Consider the following 22,519-nt stretch of genomic DNA (forward strand, 5'->3'; position numbering starts at 1 on the left):
ATCCCCTTCAACTTCCGTTCTTCCCTAAATCCATCATAAATCCTATCAATTCAACTCCCACTAAACCCACCCACATCAAATTCAAACCTTTTCCACAAATTTTTCCTCCCAAATAGCCGAACCCTACTCCCTCCCAACCCTATAAATACCTTCTCAATCCCCCCTTCATACATACATCTACCGAACACCTTCCTCCTCTTAAACCTTACACCTTACACACTCCTCCTCTTCCCCCTTCAAACCCTACTTAGCCGAAGCCTTCTCCTCCTTACCCTCTATATTTTCTTCTTACTTCTATAACTCCCTTTCTCTGTTATTCTTATTTGCTTGATGACGAGTAAAATTCTTAAGTTTGGCATTTAGCACCCTGAGCTACTCCTCTTCTTGCACTAAACGCCCTCCCTAGCATTTAGTGCTGATGAGTGGCTATTTGGTACTACTTTCTTAGTGTTTTTAGTTATATTTTATTAAGTTCTATTAAGTTCTAGATGGTTTTATAGCAAAATTCACATTTTAGATGCTACTTTGAGTTTATGTATTTTTCTTATGATTTTAGGTGATTTTTGGGTGAAATTGGCATGTTTTGGCAGAGTCTGATTCAGAGGCAAAGAAAGGATAGTAAATTCTATCAAATCCTAACCTCTATGCATTCCAACGAGCATATCTCGAGCTACAGAGGTCCAATTGACACGCTCTCAATAGCATTCGAAGGCTAACTTCCAGACCTTGACAATGGTCTATACTTTTCTTTGGACATGACTGCTTGAACGCCCAAGAAGGACCAAGGCCATCATTGAACGCCCAAAACTTGCTAGGTAGCATGGAAGCAGTATGGACACTCCCTAGTGGGAGTTCAACACCCACTCACCCAAGTTGGACGCAAAGCTTTGCCCAAACACTCATCAAATCAGCCCAGAAGTGAATTTTTGTAATCCTTAGCTTAGTCTATCTCATTTTTATAATTCCTAATTATTTTTATATCTTTTTAGGTCTAGTTATTAGTATTAATAGAAGATAGATCACTGATGCCAAGGCATCTTAGGCTAGTTTCACTAGCATTTTTCTGTTAGTTTTAGTTGTTTTATGCATTTTCTTGAGCTTAAAGTAACCAAGAATGGTTAAATGAATAACAAAGCAATGAACCATCCAAACAGTATGATTTTGATGCAAATTCCATGAGTTTTTAGTTATATTACTTGAATGCTATGAATGGAAGATTTCTCATGAAATTTTGCAAGACTTTGATGCAGTTGTTTGGATGACTTCAGGGAAGAAGAGGCTAGGCAAGGAAGCAACAAAATCAATAAAGGAAGCTTGAATATCACATGTGGAGTTTAAGTTCCAGTTTAAGCTTAAACTGGAACTTAAACTGCCAAGCCATATAATGCTGGGAACTATCAGTGGCGTTTAAGCTCCAGTTTAAGCTTAAACTGGAGCTTAAATGCCAAAATCATGAAAGCTAAGGAAAAGCTGAAAGTGGCGTTTAACCTCCAGTTTAACCTTAAACTGGAAGTTAAATGCCAGAAATGAGAAATGCACCAGGGAGCCATTTCCACGTTTAAGCTCCAGTTTAACCTTAAACTGGAGCTTAAACGTGTTCGACCAAAATTCTCCTCCCGGGTTGCTTTCTTCATTTCCACGTTTAAGCTTCAGTTTAACCTTAAACTGAAGCTTAAACGTGTTCGACCAAATTCTCCTCCAGGGTTGCTTTCTTCATTTCCACGTTTAAGCTTCAGTTTAACCTTAAACTGAAGCTTAAACGTGTTCGACCATTCCACACTCCAGGGTTGCTTTCTTCCATTTCCACGTTTAAGCTTCAGTTTAACCTTAAACTGAAGCTTAAACGTGCTTGAGTTATACCACCTCCAGGAGTGTCCAATGTTTAAGTTCCAGTTTAAGCTTAAACTGGAACTTAAACGTGCTTCCACAAAAGGCATCACTGGAAGTGTCTGGCGTTTAAGTTGCAGTTTAAGCTTAAACTGCAACTTAAACGCCACTATTTAAAAAGGTTTCTGGGCCAAAGATATTGCAGTTTAAGTTAGCATTTGAGCACAAACATTAACTTAAACGTACTCTGGCATGAAACCCAATTGAATATCATGGTTTATGGGATTGGGCCTGAAGAATTGATGAGTCTGGAATTTCAATTTGTTGAGTCATGTGTCATTACTTGATTATCACTAAGTTGGCTCAATGAATGTTACAGAATTGGATCAGCAGCCTCATCAGGATTATGGATCATAAACCCAAAGCAAAAGGAAATCAGGGAAAGGCCTCAAAGCCCAAGAAACACAACAGAAGCTCAATTTAGAAAGTGTATAAATAGGATATAATTTAAGTTAGTAAGAGGACTTTGGATCATTTTTTGAGTTTTCATACTTTTTGTAATTGAATTCAGAGCTATGACTCACTAAACCCCCTTTCATTGGGTTAGGGAGCTCTATTGTAATTCAATGAATCAATAATAGTTTTTATCTTCTTCTTCAATCTTTTCTCTTGAATTTTTGTTAGAAAGCTTCTCGATCTAATTCCATTGGTTAGTTGTCTTGGGAAAGAAACTATCTATAATTGGAATCCTTCGGAACCTTGGGAAAGGAATGGAGGATTCATGCTAGAGAAGCTTTCTCACAGTGAATTGGATTGGGGTTTGGATGGATATTGTGACATGTAATCCTACCAAATTGTGGTTCATGAAACTGTGTGGTATAATCAGTGATCGAGCGTCATCTCTTCTTATGAACATTTAAACCAAGGGATTCGGAATTTGTTTGTTTTTAGAGAGAATTGGTGAGCCAAGGGATTGGGATCCAATCATATAAGATTGCCAAGCAAAATTCAATGAACGCATTGGTTGAGGAAGGGATAAAAGATGTTTTGATTCGGAGATCTCAATATCTCCTGAAACCCAATGAATTCCCCATTTCTGATCTACCACTTTCTCTTTACATTCTGCAATTAAATTCATGCAATCACCCCGATCCCTTTTTAATTTCAGCAATTTAGCTTCTCGCTCTTTAATTCATGCAATTTAAGATTCCGCAAATTTCAATTTCTTGCCATTTACGTTTCCCGCCAATTTTACATTCCACAATTCTCATCTAAATCTTGATTCCGCTCAACTAGAACACACTTCTAATCCGAATTGCTCACTCAACCAATCCTTGTGGGATTCGACCTTACTCTATTGTGAGTTTTTACTTGACGATAACCGGTGCACTTGCCGGAAGGAATTTTTGCCGATCGTGCAATTTCCTAAAATCGTAGCATCAAGTTTATGGCGCCGTTGCCGGGGATTGGTTTTCGATTGACAATTCTCAAATTGGAAGTTAACTAGATTGAGCATTTTTCTTGTTTTGTTAATTCAGTTCAAGTTACTTGTTGAATTTTAATTTCTGCACTCTGATTACTTGCTTTCTTTCTTTATGCCTTTAAATTCAAGCAACTAACACACTAACTCACTAACTATTTGAATTAATTCCTCAACTACTCTAACCATACTCTTCCATTAACCAAGAGTATTTCACTTGTTTGTTGCCTGTGCTGTGTTCTTGTATGACAGGTAGGAGAGGAGAGACATCAAATCCTCCATATACCGAACCAGAGAGGACCCTTCATAAACTTGGAAGGGAAGCAAGAGGGAAGAGAGTACTGGGAGAAGAAGAATCTGAAGGAGAATCTGAGGACAATTTTGAGGAAGCTCTAGATCTCAACATGGATAGAGAAGTTCACAACCATGAGAGAGCTGATGGAAACAATGCCATTCCCAAGAGGAGGGTTCTTGGATCATACATAAACCCAACCTCTGGGAATTGTGGTAGCAGCATTCAGAAACCACCCATTCAGGCCAACAATTTTGAACTCAAACCACAGCTAATATCACTGGTGGAGAATCATTGTTCATTTGGTGGGAGTGCTAATGAAGATCCAAACCAACATCTCACAAAATTCCTGAGAATTTGCGACACTGTGAAGTCCAATGGAGTCCAGGAAGATGCCTATAAACTACTCTTGTTCCCATTTTCACTTAGGGACAAGGCAGCTAAGTGGCTGGAATCATTCCCAAGGGGGAGCCTAACAACCTGGGATGAGGTGGAAAGCAAGTTTCTGGCACGTTTCTACCCCCCACAAAAGGTCAATAGGCTTTGATCTGAGGTTCAGACTTTTAGACAACAAGATGGTGAAACTCTCTATGAGGCATGGGAGAGGTTCAAGGATTTGACAAGGAAATGCCCACCAGACATGTTCCATGACTGGGTGCAATTGCATATTTTCTATGATGGACTTTCTTATGAATCAAGGAGGGCTGTAGACCATTCATCAGGAGGTTCATTGAACAGGAAAAAGACTGTGGAAGAAGCCATTGAAGTGATTGAGACAGTGGCTGAGAATGAGTACTACTATGCTTCAGAGAGACACAACACTAAGGGAGTCATGGAGCTGAACCATGTTGATACAATTCTAGCCCAAAACAAGGTGTTTGCTAAGCAACTAGCAGAGCTCACCAGGAAATTAGAAACAAATCAAGTGGCTGCAATACACACACAAGATCAAGAGGAAGTAAGCACTGAAGGAGGTGATTGGGAAGAGACCAACTATGTGGGAAATCAACAAAGGCAACCATATGATCCACATTCCAACACTTACAACCCAGGCTGGAAAAACCACCCAAACTTTGGGTGGGGAAACCAGCAAACCCAACCACAAAACCACAAACCTTACAACCCCAACCAACATAACAATTCCACATACCACAACTCCAACCAAAGATCATACCAAGCCACACAAAACACTTACTCCCAACCACCATATCATGGCCAAAATAATCAACCTGCCCAACCTAATCCGAACCAACAATTTCAAGATCAATTAAACAGGATAGAAAGAATGCTTGCAAACATGGGTCAGGACATAAGTGAGTTGAAAAGCTTTAGGGATGATGTGAGATCTACCTTAAGAAACCATGGTGAAAAACTCAAGAGGATGGAGTCTCGAGTAGGAGAGCTATCTCAACAGGCCCCCAAGTCAACTGCAGTGTTCCCTAGTGACACAGAAAAGAATCCTAAAGGGGAACAAAAGGGAGTGAGATGGGAAGAATGCAAGGCCATCACCATATTGAAGGAAGTCTCAGAAGAAGAAGGAATCAGACCCTCAGAACAGGAGCCAGAAATCTTGAAGGAAGGTGTGGAAGAAGCTAAGCAGGAAAGTGAAACTGAGCAAGCCAAGGAACTGCAAAATAAAGGCATGCTAGAAACATACCAACCAAAAGCACCATTTCCTCAGAGGTTAGGAGGAGGTGAAAAAGGGAAAACATATTCAAGGTTTTTAGAGACATTTAAGTCTCTCCATATCAATATTCCCTTTCTTGAGATTCTCCAGCAGATGCCTACACATATCAAGTATTTGAAGGAATTGCTGAGCAAGAAAAGAGTTTTGAAGGGAGGACAAACTGTAATAATGAACAAAGAATGCAGTGCCCTCATCAAGAAGGACATAGTCTCTAAGAAAACAGACCCAGGAAGTTTTCATATCCCCTGCATCATAGGGGAAACAAAAATTGACAGAGGATTCTGTGATCTAGGAGCTAGCATAAATGTGATGCCTCTGACTCTTATGAAGAGGCTACAACTGAATGAGGTGAGATCCACTGATGTAATCATACAACTGGCTAACAAAACTCAGAAGCAAGCTGAAGGGGTAGTTGAGAATGTGCTGGTGAAAGTGGGAAATTATTTCTTCCCCACAGACTTTGTCATTTTGGACATTGAGGAAAGCTACCTACACCCTATCATTCTGGGAAGGCCATTTCTAGCCACTGCTAGAGCGCTCATAGATGTAGAACAAGGAGAGCTAATTTTGAGAAAACATGATGAACAGCTCATTTTCCATGTTTTCAAACATGCATCTGAGCCTGAACCAGAACCTGAAAAGCCTAAGGATGATAGTAGCCATCTGTGTTTGGAGGAAAGCAATCCAGCAGCTGAAACTCTGAAACAGTCCTTGGAAGGAAAACAAGAATTGCAAGAGTTAAAGCCACAAGAATCAATAGAAACAGATCAGAAGGATCCTCCTGGCATAAGGGTCAATGAAGAAATCCTCAAGAGAGAGGGAAGAATTGTAAAGAAATTGCCAAGAGGGTGGAGAAACAAGAAAATTTCCACTGAAGGTTTCTCTCCGGGAGATAAAGTGATATCAAGTCATTATCTGCCAATCCCACCTGGCCTCAAAACCATTCCTTCCCAGCTCCCTCAAGTGTTCACAATCAAGAAAGTTCTTTCTATGGAACATTTGGAAATCATGAAGGAATCAAATGGGGACGTTTTCATAGTGAGAGGAGAGGACATCAAGCACTACAATCCACCCTAATAAGGGACAACCGTCAAGCTAGTGACGTTAAAGAAGTGCTTGTTGGGAGGCAACCCAACCTGAGGTAATACTCCTTTGCTGTTTCTTTTATTTGTTTCAATAAAAAGGTGAAGTAATTTCTGTGCATTGCAAAGAATTAAGTTTGGTGTTTCACACCAAACAATGAATTCGTGGATCAATAATTCAAAGGGGAATGTGTGACTCTAAGTTTGGTGTTCCACCATACAGATCAACTGAACACAATAACCTTTGAATTAAATGAAAGGAACAACCATTCTAAGCAATCACAGAAATGCTTAAAATCCTTAGTAGCAACTTCATTCCAAGGAGAATTCAAGGATTCAAAGAGCAGAGGAGTAAGTAGGAGACTAAGTTTGGTGTTCACACACCAACTTAAAACTCAGACACTTGCCCATACATAGTTGAGCTAACCACTCAAGTGCTTGAGAAGCAAGCAACTTCATCACTCTTTGCAGGAAAGGAAACAAGGATCTTAGAAAGAACATGAAGCAACAACTAGGAGAAGAAGGAGAAATCAAATTGTTTCCTGGCAACAAAGAGAAAACAAGAAATTTCACAAGGTGGTGTTGTTCCTTAACCATTCTTTAAAAGGCAAACAAAAGCATGCTTGTTCTGGTTTAAACTGTAATTGTTAAATCTTTCTGGAATGTGAAGTTTTTAGTATGAGTGTTGGTTTACTGCTTTGAATAAAGTGAATGCCTAGATGTTTGGATATAACTTCACCTTCTTAAACAAATGCTTGCCATGCTTGTTCTGTTTCCAAAAATAAAAGAAAAGTTTGAACAAAAGTAACTTGGCTCAATTAGTGACAAATCATGTAGAATTAAGTGGTGGTATGCATGCTTGATTGTTTAGTCAGATCACTGGAAATTGAGTGTAGAATTATCATTTTTGTGTAGAAGTTTGAATACTGTCTATGGATCTTGATGAATAAATGTCTTTGGCCATGAAAAAGAAAGAAAAAGAAGAAGAAAAAGCCACTGAAAAAGGGCAACCAAAAAGCAAAAAAATTGAGAAAATAAGCTAGGCACCAATGGTTTGAACTTCTGAGACAAATGCCTGTGGTGTTTATGTATTAAGGATATGCTTGGATGAATAGGTTCTGAGGAGTGTTTCAACACTTGGTAACTTGGGTTAACTAACCCGGGATTATCAACCAAAAGTCCATTATCAAGAGCAACCTAAATACAAAACATTTAGTCACACAAAGAGGTGCTGGGCACCAATGTCTCAAGAAGAAATGTGAACTAAAATGCCTGTAGTGGATATGTGTAGTGCACTGATAAGAAAAAGAAAATGCCAAAGGCTTGTGCAACACATGACACTGAGCAAACAAGGAGCAAAGGAGCTCTAAGAAAAAGAAAAACAAAGAAGAGAAAAGTGCCAAGGACATAAGAATAACAAGAGGCCATAGCAGTGTTTAATGGATGCAGTGAAAAAGTGATAATCTTGCCTGATAAGAATGAAAAAGTGATGCTGCAACTTTCTGCATAAAACCCTTCTGATGAACTTCAAATGCTTGCTAATATAGCCAATGTAATTGCTTTCTGTTTCATACTTTCTTCTCAAATAACTCAGAACTTGCTTAGGGACAAGCAAGTATTAAGTTTGGTGTTGTGTGATGCCAAGGCATCTTAGGCTAGTTTCACTAGCATTTTTCTGTTAATTTTAGTTGTTTTATGCATTTTCTTGAGCTTAAAGTAACCAAGAATGGTTAAATGAATAACAAAGCAATGAACCATCCAAACAGTATGATTTTGATGCAAATTCCATGAGTTTTTAGTTATATTACTTGAATGCTATGAATGGAAGATTTCTCATGAAATTTTGCAAGACTTTGATGCAGTTGTTTGGATGACTTCAGGGAAGAAGAGGCTAGGCAAGGAAGCAACAAAATCAATAAAGGAAGCTTGAATATCACATGTGGAGTTTAAGTTCCAGTTTAAGCTTAAACTGGAACTTAAACTGCCAAGCCATATAATGCTGGGAACTATCAGTGGCGTTTAAGCTCCAGTTTAAGCTTAAACTGGAGCTTAAACGCCAAAATCATGAAAGCTAAGGAAAAGCTGAAAGTGGCGTTTAACCTCCAGTTTAACCTTAAACTGGAAGTTAAACGCCAGAAATGAGAAATGCACCAGGGAGCCATTTCCACGTTTAAGCTCCAGTTTAACCTTAAACTGGAGCTTAAATGTGTTCGACCAAAATTCACCTCCAGGGTTGCTTTCTTCATTTCCACGTTTAAGCTTCAGTTTAACCTTAAACTGAAGCTTAAACGTGTTCGACCAAATTCTCCTCCAGGGTTGCTTTCTTCATTTCCATGTTTAAGCTTCAGTTTAACCTTAAACTGAAGCTTAAACGTGTTCGACCATTCCACACTCCAGGGTTGCTTTCTTCCATTTCCACGTTTAAGCTTCAGTTTAACCTTAAACTGAAGCTTAAACGTGCTTGAGTTATACCACCTCCAGGAGTGTCCAACGTTTAAGTTCTAGTTTAAGCTTAAACTGGAACTTAAACGTGCTTCCACAAAAGGCATCACTGGAAGTGTCTGGCGTTTAAGTTGCAGTTTAAGCTTAAACTGCAACTTAAACGCCACTATTTGAAAAGGTTTCTGGGCCAAAGATATTGCAGTTTAAGTTAGCATTTGAGCACAAACATTAACTTAAACGTACTCTGGCATGAAACCCAATTGAATATCCTGGTTTATGGGATTGGGCCTGAAGAATTGATGAGTCTGGAATTTCAATTTGTTGAGTCATGTGTCATTACTTGATTATCACTAAGTTGGATCAATGAATGTTACAGAATTGGATCAACAGCCTCATCAGGATTATGGATCATAAACCCAAAGCAAAAGGAAATCAGGGAAAGGCCTCAAAGCCCAAGAAACACAACAGAAGCTCAATTTAGAAAGTGTATAAATAGGATAAAATTTAAGTTAGTAAGAGGACTTTGGATCATTTTTTGAGTTTTCATACTTTTTGTAATTGAATTCAGAGCTATGACTCACTAAACCCCCTTTCATTGGGTTAGGGAGCTCTATTGTAATTCAATGAATCAATAATAGTTTTTATCTTCTTCTTCAATCTTTTCTCTTGAATTTTTGTTAGAAAGCTTCTCGATCTAATTCCATTGGTTAGTTGTCTTGGGACAGAAACTATCCATAATTGGAATCCTTCGGAACCTTGGGAAAGGAATGGAGGATTCATGCTAGAGAAGCTTTCTCACAGTGAATTGGATTGGGGTTTGGATGGATATTGTGACATGTAATCCTACCAAATTGTGGTTCATGAAACTGTGTGGTATAATCAGTGATCGAGCGTCATCTCTTCTTATGAACATTTAAACCAAGGGATTGGGAATTTGTTTGTTTTTAGAGAGAATTGGTGAGCCAAGGGATTGGGATCCAATCATATAAGATTGCCAAGCAAAATTCAATGAACGCATTGGTTGAGGAAGGGATAAAAAATGTTTTGATTCGGAGATCTCAATATCTCTTGAAACCCAATGAATTCCCCATTTCTGATCTACCACTTTCTCTTTACATTATGCAATTAAATTCATGCAATCACCCCGATCCCTTTTTAATTTCAGCAATTTAGCTTCTCGCTCTTTAATTCATGCAATTTAAGATTCCGCAAATTTCAATTTCTTGCCATTTACGTTTCCCGCCAATTTTACATTCCGCAATTCTCATCTAAATCTTGATTCCGCTCAACTAGAACACACTTCTAATCCGAATTGCTCACTCAACCAATCCTTGTGGGATTCGACCTCACTCTATTGTGAGTTTTTACTTGACGATAACCGGTGCACTTGCCGGAAGGAATTTTTGCCGATCGTGCAATTTCCTATAATCGTAGCATCAATCACTCTTTGATGAGCGGATAATTTATACGCTTTTTGGCATTGTTTTGAGTATGTTTTTAGTATATTTTGGTTAGTTTTTATTATATTTTTATTAGTTTTTAGTTAAAATTCACTTTTCTGGACATTACTATGAGTTTGTGTATTTTTCTGTGATTTCAGGTATTTTCTGGCTGAAATTGAGGGTCCTGAGCAAAAATCTGATTTAGAGGCTGAAAAGGACTGTAGATGTTGTTGGATTCTGACCTCCCTGCACTCGAAGTGGATTTTCTGGAGCTACAAAAGCCCAATCGGCGCGCTCTCAACGGCGTTGGAAAGTAGACATCCTGTGCTTTCCAGCAATGTATAATAGTCCATACTTTGCCCGAGATTTGATGGCCCATACCGGCGTTGCAAATCAGCTTCAGAATTCCCAGCGTTTAACGCTGGAACTGGCATAAAAATTGGAGTTAAACGCCCAAACTGGCATAAAAGCTGGCGTTTAACTCCAGAAAGAGTCTCTACACGAAAATGCTTCAATGCTCAGCCCAAGCACACACCAAGTGGGCCCGGAAGTGGATTTTTCTGTCATTTACTCAATTTTGTAAACCCTAGGTTACTAGTTCACTATTAATAGGATCTTTTGACATTGTATCTGTACCTCATGACACTTTACACGTTTCTCATTGTATCTTCTACGGCATGAGTCTCTGAACCCCATGGTTGGGGGTGAGGAGCTCTGCTGTGTCTTGATGGATTAATGCAATTACTACTGTTTTTCATTCAATCATGCTTGCTTCTATTCTAAGATATCACTTGTGCCTAAACCTGATGAATGTGATGATCCGTGACACTCATCATCATTCTCAACCATGAATGTGTGCCTGACAACCACCTCCGTTCTACCTTAGATTGAGTAGATATCTCTTGGATTCTTTAATCGAAATCTTCGTGGTATAAGCTAGAATTGATGGTGGCATTCAAGAGAATCCGGAAGGTCTAAACCTTGTCTGTGGTATTCTGAGTAGGATTCAATGAGTGAATGACTGTGACGAGCTTCAAACTCGCGATTGTGGGGGGTTAGTGACAGACGCAAAAGAATCACTGGATTCTATTCCGACATGATCGAGAACCGACAGCTGGATAGCCGTGCCGTGACAGGGTGCGTTGAACATTTCCACTGAGAGGATGGGAGGTAGCCATTGACAACGGTGAAACCCTACATACAGCTTGCCATGGAAGGAGCCTTGCGTGTTTGAAGAAGAAGACAGTAGGAAAGCAGAGGTTCAGAAGACAGAGCATCTCCAAAACCTCAACCTATTCTCCATTACTGCAAAACAAGTACTTATTTCATGTTCTTTTGCTTTTCACAATCAATCCTAATAATTTTTGATATCCTGACTAAGAGTTACAAGATAACCATAGCTTGGTTCAAGCCGACAATCTCCATGGGATCGACCCTTACTCACGTAAGGTATTACTTGGACGACCCAGTGCACTTGCTGGTTAGTTGTGCGGGATTGCAAAAGTGTGATTGCAATTTCGTGCACCAAGTTTTTGGCGCCGTTGCCGGGGATTGTTCGAGTTTGGACAACTGACGGTCTATCTTGTTGCTTAGATTAGGACTGTTTTAATTTTGTTGGTTTAGAGTCTTTTATTTGAGTGTATTCATATTTTAAGTTTGGTGTCAATTGCATGCTTTTGTTTTTCTTTTAATTTTCGAATTTGCATGTTCTTAGTCCCTTTTTGATCTTTTAAATAAGTTTGGTGTCTTCTTTGTGTTTTTCTTTAGGTTTTCGAAAATTCATGTTTGATTTTCTGAAAAATTTTAAGTTTGGTGTCCCTTTGTTGTTTTTATCTTTCCTCTTTTCAAAAATATATATATACGTATATATCTTGATTACTATTCACATCAATTCCCTTTTCTCCATCATGGACATAAGTGGGAATGAACAGTCCAAAAGGACTCTGGGGTCATATGCTAACCCCATTACTGCTGCATATGGGAGTAGCATCTGTATACCTCCCATCAAAGCAAGCAGCTTTGAGCTAAACCCTCAACTCATTATCATGGTGCAGCAAAATTGCCAGTATTCCGGTCTTCCACAGGAAGAACCTACTGAGTTTCTGGCACAATTCTTATAACTTGCTAACACAGTACGTGATAAAGAGGTGGATCAGGATGTCTACAGATTATTACTGTTTCCATTTGCTGTAAAAGATCAAGCTAAGAGGTGGTTAAATAACCAACCTACAGCAAGCATAAAGACATGGAAACAGTTATCAGACAAATTCCTGAATCAATTTTACCCTCCAAAAAGGATGACACAGCTAAGGCTGGACATCCAAGGCTTTAAACAAGAGGATAATGAATCCCTTTATAATGCCTGGGAGAGGTATAGAGGTATGCTAAGAAAATGCCCCTCTGAAATGTTTTCAGAGTGGGTACAGTTAGACATCTTCTACTATGGGCTTACAGAAAAAGCTCAGATGTCTCTAGACTACTCAGCTAGTGGATCTATACATATGAGGAAGACGATTGAGGAGGCTCAAGAGCTTATAGATACAGTTGCTAGAAATTAACATTTGTACTCTAGCAATGAGTCCTCTACACAAAAGGAAGTTATGGCATTAGCCACTGATCCTAATCCCCAAGAACAGATGGTTGAGCTTACTCAACAATTACACTTGATGACAAAACAGTTAGCAGAATTTAAAGAGATGCTCCAAGAGACTAAAATTGCTAACAAGAACATAGAATCACAGCTAAATCAGGCAAAACAGCAGCTATCTAAACAGATAACAGAAGAATGCCAAGCAGTTCAACTGAGGAGTGGGAAGACATTGAATAACACTACTCAAAGTAGCAAAAAGTCAATAAAGGAGCCATTGACAGAGGATGGCCAAACCACTATCCAAAATCCCTCTGAGGACAGTAAGAGCCCAGAGAGGAATACTATTGGCGTTCAAACGCCAGAAAAGGAGGGAAAGCTGGCGTTAAACGCCCATTCCCTGCCCAGTTCTGGCGTTCAAACGCCAGAAAAGGGGGAAAAGTTGGCGTTAAACGCCCATTTTCCACCCAATCCTGGCATTCAAACGCCAGAGGGGAACCAGACACCTGCAAGTGCTGATAGTAACCCCTCTAAAAAGGCTTCTCCAACCACTTCTGTAAGGAATAAACCTGCAGCAACCAAGGTTGAAGAATATAAAGCCAAGATGCCTTATCCTCAGAAACTCCGCCAAGCGGAACAGGATAAGCAATTTGCCCGCTTTGCAGACTATCTAAGGAGTCTTGAAATAAAGATTCCGTTTGCAGAGGCACTTGAGCAAATACCTTCTTATGCTAAATTCATGAAGGAAATCTTAAGCCATAAGAAGGATTGGAGAGAAACTGAAAAAGTGTTTCTCACTGAAGAATGCAGTGCAGTCATTCTGAAAAGCTTACCAGAAAAGCTTCAAGATCCAGGAAGCTTTATGATACCATGCACATTAGAAGGTGCTTGCACCAAGACAGCCCTGTGTGACCTTGGAGCAAGCATCAATCTAATACCTGCATCCACTATCAGGAAGCTTAGGTTGACTGAAGAAGTCAAACCAACCCGGATATGCCTCCAACTTGCTGATGGCTCCATTAAATATCCATCATGCATAATTTAGGACATGATTGTCAAGGTTGGGCCATTTGCCTTTCCAACTGACTTTGTAGTGCTGGAAATGGAAGAGCACAAGAGTGCAACTCTCATTCTAGGAAGACCTTTCCTAGCAACTGGACGAACTCTCATTGACGTACAAAAAGGGGAAGTAACCCTGAGAGTCAATGAGGATGAGTTCAAGTTGAATGCTGTAAAAGCTATGCAGCATCCAGACACATCAAATGACTGCATGGGCGCTGACATTATTGACTCTTTAGTGGAAGAGGTCAATATGATTGAAAGTCTAGAATCAGAGCTTGAGAACATCTTCAAGAATGCTCAGCCTGATCAAGAAGAGCTAGAGGAAACAAAAGAATTTTTGAAAATTCCTCAAGAGGAGGATAAGCCTCCCAAACCTGAACTCAAACCACTACCACCATCCCTGAAGTATGCGTTTCTGGGAGAAGGTGACACTTTTCCAGTGATTATAAGCTCTGCTTTAAATCCACAGGAAGAGGAAGCACTGATTCAAGTGCTAAGGACACACAAGACAGCTCTTGGGTGGTCCATAAGTGATCTTAAGGGCATTAGCCCAGCAAGGTGCATGCACAAGATCCTATTGGAGGATAATGCCAAACCAGTGGTCCAACCACAAAGGCGGCTAAATCCAGCCATGAAGGAGGTGGTGCAGAAAGAGGTCACTAAATTACTAGAGGCTGGGATTATTTATCCTATTTCTGATAGCCCCTGGGTGAGCCCTGTCCAAGTTGTCCCCAAAAAGGGAGGCATGACAGTAGTTCATAATGAAAAAAATGAACTGGTTCCTACAAGAACAGTCACTGGGTGGCGCATGTGTATCGACTATAGAAGGCTCAATACAGCCACCAGAAAGGATCATTTTCCTTTGCCATTCATAGACCAAATGCTAGAAAGACTAGTTGGTCATGATTATTATTGCTTTTTGGATGGCTATTCAGGCTACAACCAAATTGCAGTAGACCCTCAGGACCAAGAGAAAACAGCATTCACTTGTCCTTCTGGCGTGTTTGCCTACAGAAGAATGCCTTTTGGTTTGTGTAATGCACCTGCAACCTTTCAGAGATGCATGTTATCCATCTTCTCTGATATGGTAGAGAAATTCCTGGAAGTCTTCATGGATGACTTCTCAGTATATGGAGACTCATTCAGCTCCTGTCTTAACCACCTAGCACTTGTCTTGAAAAGGTGCCAAGAGACTAACCTGGTTTTAAACTGGGAGAAATGTCACATTATGGTGACTGAAGGAATTGTCCTTGGGCACAAAATTTCAAGCAAGGGAATAGAGGTGGATAAGGCAAATGTAGAGGTAATTGAAAAATTACCACCACCTGCCAATGTTAAGGCAATCAGAAGCTTTCTGGGGCATGCAGGATTCTACAGAAGGTTTATAAAGGATTTTTCGAAAATTGCAAAACCTCTGAGCAACCTGCTAGCTGCTGACACACCATTTGTGTTTGACACACAGTATTTGTAGGCATTTGAGACCCTGAAAGCCAAGCTGGTCACAGCACCAGTCATCTCTGCACCAGACTGGACATTACCATTCGAATTAATGTGTGATGCCAGTGACCATGCCATTGGTGCAGTGTTGGGACAGAGGCATAACAAGCTTCTGCACGTCATTTATTATGCCAGCCGTGTTCTAAATGACGGACAGAAGAATTACACAACCACAGAAAAAGAGTTACTTGCAGTGGTCTATGCCATTGACAAGTTTAGATCCTATTTGGTAGGATCAAAGGTGATTGTGTACACTGACCATGCTGCTCTTAAATACTTACTCACAAAGCAGGATTCAAAACCCAGGCTCATAAGATGGGTGTTGCTTCTGCAAGAGTTTGATATAGAAATAAGAGATAGAAAAGGGACAGAGAATCAAGTAGCTGATCATCTGTCCCGAATAGAACCAGTAGTTGGGGCGTCCCTCCCTCTTACTGAGATCTCTGAGACCTTTCCAGATGAGCAACTTTTCGCCATTCAGGAGGCTCCATGGTTTGCAGATATTGCAAATTACAAAGCTATGAGGTTCATACCCCAGGAGTACAGCAGAGTGCAGAGAAAAAAACTAATTTCAGATGCCAAGTACTACCTATGGGATGAGCCATATCTCTTTAAGAGATGCGCAGACGGAATAATCCGCAGATGTGTACCCAGAGAGGAAGCACAAAGATTCCTATGGCATTGCCATGGATCACAATATGGAGGACATTTTGGAGGTGAGCGAACAGCAACCAAGGTCCTCCAATGCGGATTCTACTGGCCTACTCTCTATAGAGATGCCCGAGAGTTTGTGCGTAACTGTGATAGTTGCCAAAGAGCTGGTAACTTGCCTCATGGTTACGCCATGCCACAACAAGGGATCTTAGAGATTGAATTGTTTGATGTATGGGGAATTGACTTCATGGGTCCCTTCCCACCATCATACTCAAACACTTATATTCTAGTGGCAGTAGACTATGTATCTAAATGGGCGGAAGCAATTGCCACACCCAATAATGATACCAAGACCGTGCTGAAATTCCTCCAGAAACACATCTTCAGCAGGTTTGGTGTTCCCAGAGTACTGATCAGTGATGGAGGCACCCATTTCTGCAATAAACAACTGTACTCTGCTATGGTTAGATATGGAATTAGCCACAAAGTAGCAACTCCGTATCACCCACAGACAAATGGGCAAGCTGAGGTCTCTAACAGAGAGCTCAAAAGAATCCTGGAACGGACTGTTATTGCCCGTAGAAAGGATTGGGCAAAGAGCTTGGATGATGCTCTTTGGGCATACAGAACAGCATACAAGACTCCTATCGGAACCTCTCCATACCAACTGGTGTATGGGAAGGCCTGTCATCTACCCGTGGAACTGAAACATAAAGCCTACTGGGCAACCAGATTCCTAAACATGGATGCTAAGTTAGCTGGTGAAAAAAGATTGCTCCAGCTAAATAAGCTAGAGGAATTCAGACTCAATGCCTTTGAAAATGCAAAAATTTATAAGGAAAACGCAAAGAAGTGGCATGACAAGAAATTGTCATCCAGAGTTTTTGAGCCAGGACAAAAGGTCCTGCTCTTCAACTCTAGGCTCAGATTGTTCCCAGGAAAGCTTAAGTCCCGCTGGAGGGGTCCGTATGTGATTACAGGAGTATCACCATATGGATATGTTGAGCTTCAGGATACTGATTCTGACAAGAAGTTCATTGTTAATGGACAGAGGATCAAGCATTATCTTGAAAGCAATTTTGAGCAAGAATGCTCAAAACTGAGACTTGAGTGATTTTCAGTGAAGGTCCAGCTAAAGACAATAAAGAAGCGCTTGCTGGGAGGCAACCCAGTGATTAGAAGGGTATCAGTTCTGTCTAATCAAGGCCAAGATTTATCAAGATCATGGCTCCTAGAGGAAAACAAACCAATTGCAAGAGGTTGGCTAGACTTTATTGGGCGTTCCATATTGCCCACTAGCAACCGTTCTGAGGTCACCATCAAGAGAGCAGTGATGATTCATTGCATTATGCTTGGAAAAGAAGTGGAGGTTCATCATCTGATTGCTTGTGAGATCTACACAATTGCAAATAAGAATTCCACTGAAGCCAAACAGGCTTACCCAAGCTTGATCTCCTTGCTCTGTAAAGAGGCTGGGGTGAAGATGGGAGTAGATGAATTCATACCCATTGAACATCCAATCACCAAGAAGTCAATGGAAGGACAAATGCAAGACAATTCTATCAAAAAGAGGGCGCAGGAGTTCCTCCCTGAATTGCCTGAAATTGACTACTGGGCCAGCCTAGAAGCATCTATCACCAAGTTGCAAGAAACTATGGAGCAACTTAAGGAAGAACAGCAGAATCAGAACTGCATGCTCTGCAAATTGCTGAAGGAACAAGAGAAGCAGGGGCGTGAACTTCAAGAGATGAAACGCCAAAAGCTCTCCCCTCAAGTGGAGGGAGCATCCACTTCTCAAAATCAAGGTTGTTGAGTCCTAACTCTGTGATAACCTCTATCATTAGGAGCCTATTTAAATTTTTTTTTTTGAGTTCTATTATTATTAGTCTTATCTTATATCTATTTTTGAGTCTTGTTCTTAGTTCATGATTAATAAAATTTAAAGTTCATGTCTTAAAGCTATAAATGTCCTATGAATCCATCACCTCTCTTAAATGAAAAATGCTTTAATCACAAAAGAACAAGAAGTACAGGATTTCGAATTCATCTCTGAAACTAGTTGAATTAGTTTGATGTGGTGACAATACTTTTTGTTTTCTGAATGAATGCTTGAACAGTGCATATGTCTTTTGAATTTGTTGTTTTAAGAATGTTAAAATTGTTGGCTCTTGAAAGAATGATGGAAAGGGAGAACTGTTATTGAGGATCGGAAAAATCATCAAATTGATTCTTGAAGCAAGAAAAAGCAAAAAAAAACGAAAAAAAAGAAAAAGAAAAAGAAAAAGAAAGAAATAAAGTTGTGATCCAAGGCAAAAAGAGTGTGCTTAAGAACCCTGGACACCTCTAATTGGGAACTCTAGCAAAGCTGAGTCACAATCTGAAAAGGTTCACCCAAGTATGTGTCTGTGGCATGTATGTATCCGGTGGTAATACTGGAAGACAGAGTGCTTTGGGCCACAGCCAAGACTCATAAAGTAGCTATGTTCAAGAATCATCATACTTAACTAGGAGAATCAATAACACTATCTGAGTTCTGAGTTCTTATAGATGCCAATCATTCTAAACTTCAAAGGATAAAGCGAGATGCCAAAACTGTTCGGAAGCAAAAAGCTACTAGTCCCGCTCATCTAATTGGAGCTAAGTTTCTTTGATATTTTGGAGTCTATAGTATATTCTCTTCTTTTTATTCTATTTTGATTTTCAGTTGCTTGGGGACAAGCAACAATTTATGTTTGGTGTTGTGATGAGCGGATAATTTATACGCTTTTTGGCATTGTTTTGAGTATGTTTTTAGTATATTTTGGTTAGTTTTTATTATATTTTTATTATTTTTTAGTTAAAATTCACTTTTCTGGACTTTACTATGAGTTTGTGTGTTTTTCTGTGATTTCAGGTATTTTCTATCTGAAATTGAGGGTCCTGAGCAAAAATCTGATTTAGAGGCTGAAAAGGACTGCAGATGCTGTTGGATTCTGACTTCCCTGCACTCGAAGTGGATTTTCTGGAGCTACAGAAGCCCAATTGGCGCGCTCTCAACGGCGTTGGAAAGTAGACATTCTGGGCTTTTCAGCAATGTATAATAGTCCATACTTTGCCCGAGATTTGATGGCCCAAACCGGCGTTGCAAATCAGCTTCAGAATTCCCAGCGTTTAACGCTGGAACTGGCATAAAAATTGGAGTTAAACGCCCAAACTGGCATAAAAGCTGGCGTTTAACTCCAGAAAGAGTCTCTACACGAAAATGCTTCAATGCTCAGCCCAAGCACACACCAAGTGGGCCCGGAAGTGGATTTTTCTGTCATTTACTCAATTCTGTAAACCCTAGGTTACTAGTTCACTATTAATAGGATCTTTTGACACTGTATCTGTACCTCATGACACTTTACACGTTTCTCATTGTATCTTCTACGGCATGAGTCTCTGAACCCCATGGTTGGGGGTGAGGAGCTCTGCTGTGTCTTGATGGATTAATGCAATTACTACTGTTTTTCATTCAATCATGCTTGCTTCTATTCTAAGATATCACTTGTGCCTAAACCTGATGAATGTGATGATCCGTGACACTCATCATCATTCTCAACCATGAACGTGTGCCTGACAACCACCTCCATTCTACCTTAGATTGAGTAGATATCTCTTGGATTCTTTAATCGGAATCTTCGTGGTATAAGCTAGAATTGATGGCGGCATTCAAGAGAATCCGGAAGGTCTAAACCTTGTCTGTGGTATTCTGAGTAGGATTCAATGAGTGAATGACTGTGACGAGCTTCAAACTCGCGATTGTGGGGCGTTAGTGACAGACGCAAAAGAATCACTGGATTCTATTCCGACATGATCGAGAACCGACAGCTAGATAGCCGTGCCGTGACAGGGTGCGTTGAACATTTCCACTGAGAGGATGGGAGGTAGCCATTGACAACGGTGAAACCCTACATACAGCTTGCCATGGAAGGAGCCTTGCGTGTTTGAAGAAGAAGACAGTAGGAAAGCAGAGGTTCAGAAGACAGAGCATCTCCAAAACCTCAACCTATTCTCCATTACTGCAAAACAAGTACTTATTTCATGTTCTTTTGCTTTTCACAATCAATCCTAATAATTTTTGATATCCTGACTAAGAGTTACAAGATAACCATAGCTTGCTTCAAGCCGACAATCTCCGTGGGATCGACCCTTACTCACGTAAGGTATTACTTGGACGACCCAGTGCACTTGCTGGTTAGTTGTGCGGGATTGCAAAAGTGTGATTGCAATTTCGTGCACCACTCTTGTAAAGGATCTTCGAACATATCACACATTTTTCTATTTTTCTCTATAAAGTATGGGCAACTACACCTCCTATGTTAAGGATAGGAGCTCTGCTCATTCCCATGGATTAATATCATTATTTTTCTACTTTAATATACTTTTAATTCTATTCTATGATGCATTTTTGTTCTTCATCCTTATGAATCTGGGGTGGAACGGAAGTATGACCCCTTATTCCACATGAGTTCTAGCGAGTCCCTAACAGGATAGTATTCAGCTGCAATATGAGAATGCATCATAGGTTCCAAGAGTGTATCTAGGATAATTGGGATAAGTGACAGAAAATCTCGTTCGTCATTGGTAATTGAGGTCACTATGGCGCTAAGGCTAGAATCCTGAGCTTCATTCATCGATCTGGAAGATATAACCTTGTTTGTGGCATTTTGAGTAGGATCACCAGAGATTGAATTGTGTGAGCTTTACCCTTGTTCAGAGCGAATGACCACTGACCCTGGCATTTGGTGTGGATCAGAGGAGATTAATTACTACCGACCTTGGCTTTAATCACTTACAACCTTGCAATTGAATGAATCACTCATAGTTAAAGTAGTCAATAAGAAGTATTAATCCAGAAGTACAAGCATCTCCAAGGCCTTAACTGATTTCTTATCATTGGTTCTACATCTTTTCTTTATTGATTGTTTACTTTATACGCTTACAACAACCACTATCTTTCTCTATGCCTTACTAAAATCTGCAAGATAACCATAGCTTGTGCAATTTGACAATCCTCGTGGGATCGACCCTCACTCACCTGAGGTATTACTTGGACGACCTAGTGCACTTGCCAGTTCAATTGTGCGAGTTCCAATTTTGCACACCAAGTGCCCAAGCCTTCTTGCTCTAGGGCATTCTGTTTCTCTATCTAAGTCTTCCCATCCCAGTTCTAAACATCACGCACGATCACAAACATTAGAAAACCTAGGAAAACTATGAAAACAAAAATTGAAAACTCAACGAGATTAAAACTGAAATCAAAACAGAAATAAAATGGAAAATACTAAAGAATACTTATGGTTGGGTTGCCTCCCAACAAGCACTTCTTTACCGTCACTAGCTTGACAGTCAGCTCCTCTAAGGAGAAGGATTATAGGGGCTCAGATCTTCACCGACTCATTGTGAACTTCTTCCCTATGCTCTCATGAATCAGCTCAATATGTTCTAGAGACAGGATCCTATTCACAGTATGTGGCATGACTAGACATGTAGTGAATACCACTGTCATCCCAAGTGAGAAGTCCTTACTTGAAATCTTCTTATTCCAAAAGCCTTTGGGTACCTTCTTCTTAGGATCTCCTTCCTTGGTGGACAAAGAACACCCAACAGTAAACTTAGGTTTAATGTCAGGAGGAGTAGTATTGGTTCCCACCAAAGGAGGATGTGCAGTGGATTCATGCAAGTACCTCCTTTATCAGAGAGTGGTGGAGGTTTAAAAATCTTGAAAATCATCCAGTCTTCATGCAACCTCAGCACCATTTCACCTTTCTCAACATCAATAAGGGCTCTTCCAGTGGTTAGGAATGGCATTCCTAGGATGATGGAGACATCTATTTCCTCTTCCATGTCAAGAAGTATCACAAAATCTGCAGGGATGAAGAGTTCTCCAACCTTGACCAGTACGTTCTCCGCTAGCCCATATTCCTGCCTTAGAGACTTGTCAGCCATTTGTAGGGTTATCCTTGTTTCTTGTGCTTCTTGGATTCCCAGCTTCTTCATCACAGATAGATGCATCAAGTTTTTGTTTGAACAAATATCACATAGTACCTTCTCAAAAGTAATAGTCCTAATGGTACAGGGAATCAGGAAGCTTTCTGGATCTGACATCTTCTTGAGTAGCTTCCTCTGAATTAGTGCCCTGCACTCCTTGGTCATGACCACATTTTCATCTCCTTTCAAGGCCTTCTTCTTAGAGAGTAGGCTTTGCATGAAAGCCATATAGGGAGGTATCTTCTCCAAAACCTCAGCAAAAGGAATATTGATGTGCAATTTTTTAAAGATTTCTAAGAATTGAGTGAACTACTCATCCTTGGTCTCCTCATGAAGCTTCTGAGAGTGTGGTACTTCAGCCTCCTGTGCCAACAATGGGGCGTGTAACAATGTGCTTCAAGCCTTTTCTGAAGCCTTTTCTTCCTTCAGTTCCTTAGCAACATGCACCTCTTTAG

At 40.2% G+C, this 22,519-nt stretch overlaps 1 protein-coding gene and 1 non-coding gene across 2 annotated transcripts; both read right to left on the reverse strand.

Annotated features, from left to right (window-relative positions):
• Window positions 1-4,137: 4,137 nt before the first annotated feature.
• Window positions 4,138-4,241, reverse strand: LOC130972470 (small nucleolar RNA R71). Its single transcript, XR_009083636.1, has one exon. It is a non-coding gene; the product is annotated as a small nucleolar RNA R71 (small nucleolar RNA).
• A 17,002-nt stretch (window positions 4,242-21,243) lies between these two features.
• Window positions 21,244-22,292, reverse strand: LOC130966268 (uncharacterized). The gene is made up of 2 exons (XM_057891056.1): window positions 21,761-22,292; window positions 21,244-21,287 (listed from the first exon to the last, which is right to left on the reverse strand). The coding sequence occupies exons 1-2, from the start codon at window positions 22,290-22,292 to the stop codon at window positions 21,244-21,246; spliced, it is 576 nt and encodes a 191-aa protein (XP_057747039.1).
• Window positions 22,293-22,519: the final 227 nt, after the last annotated feature.

The sequence above is a fragment of the Arachis stenosperma genome, chromosome 3 (assembly GCF_014773155.1).
Source record: "Arachis stenosperma cultivar V10309 chromosome 3, arast.V10309.gnm1.PFL2, whole genome shotgun sequence".
NCBI classification, from domain to species: Eukaryota; Viridiplantae; Streptophyta; class Magnoliopsida; order Fabales; family Fabaceae; genus Arachis; species Arachis stenosperma.

Coding starts and splice junctions, on each gene's coding strand:
- LOC130966268 (XM_057891056.1), bottom strand. CDS start 22,292: ATGGCTTTCATGCAAAGCCTACTCTCTAAGAAGAAGGCCTTGAAAGGA. Junction 21,288..21,760: donor ACCACTCTCTGATAAAGGAG/GTACTTGCATGA, acceptor TTGTTTTCATAG/TTTTCCTAGGTTTTCTAATG.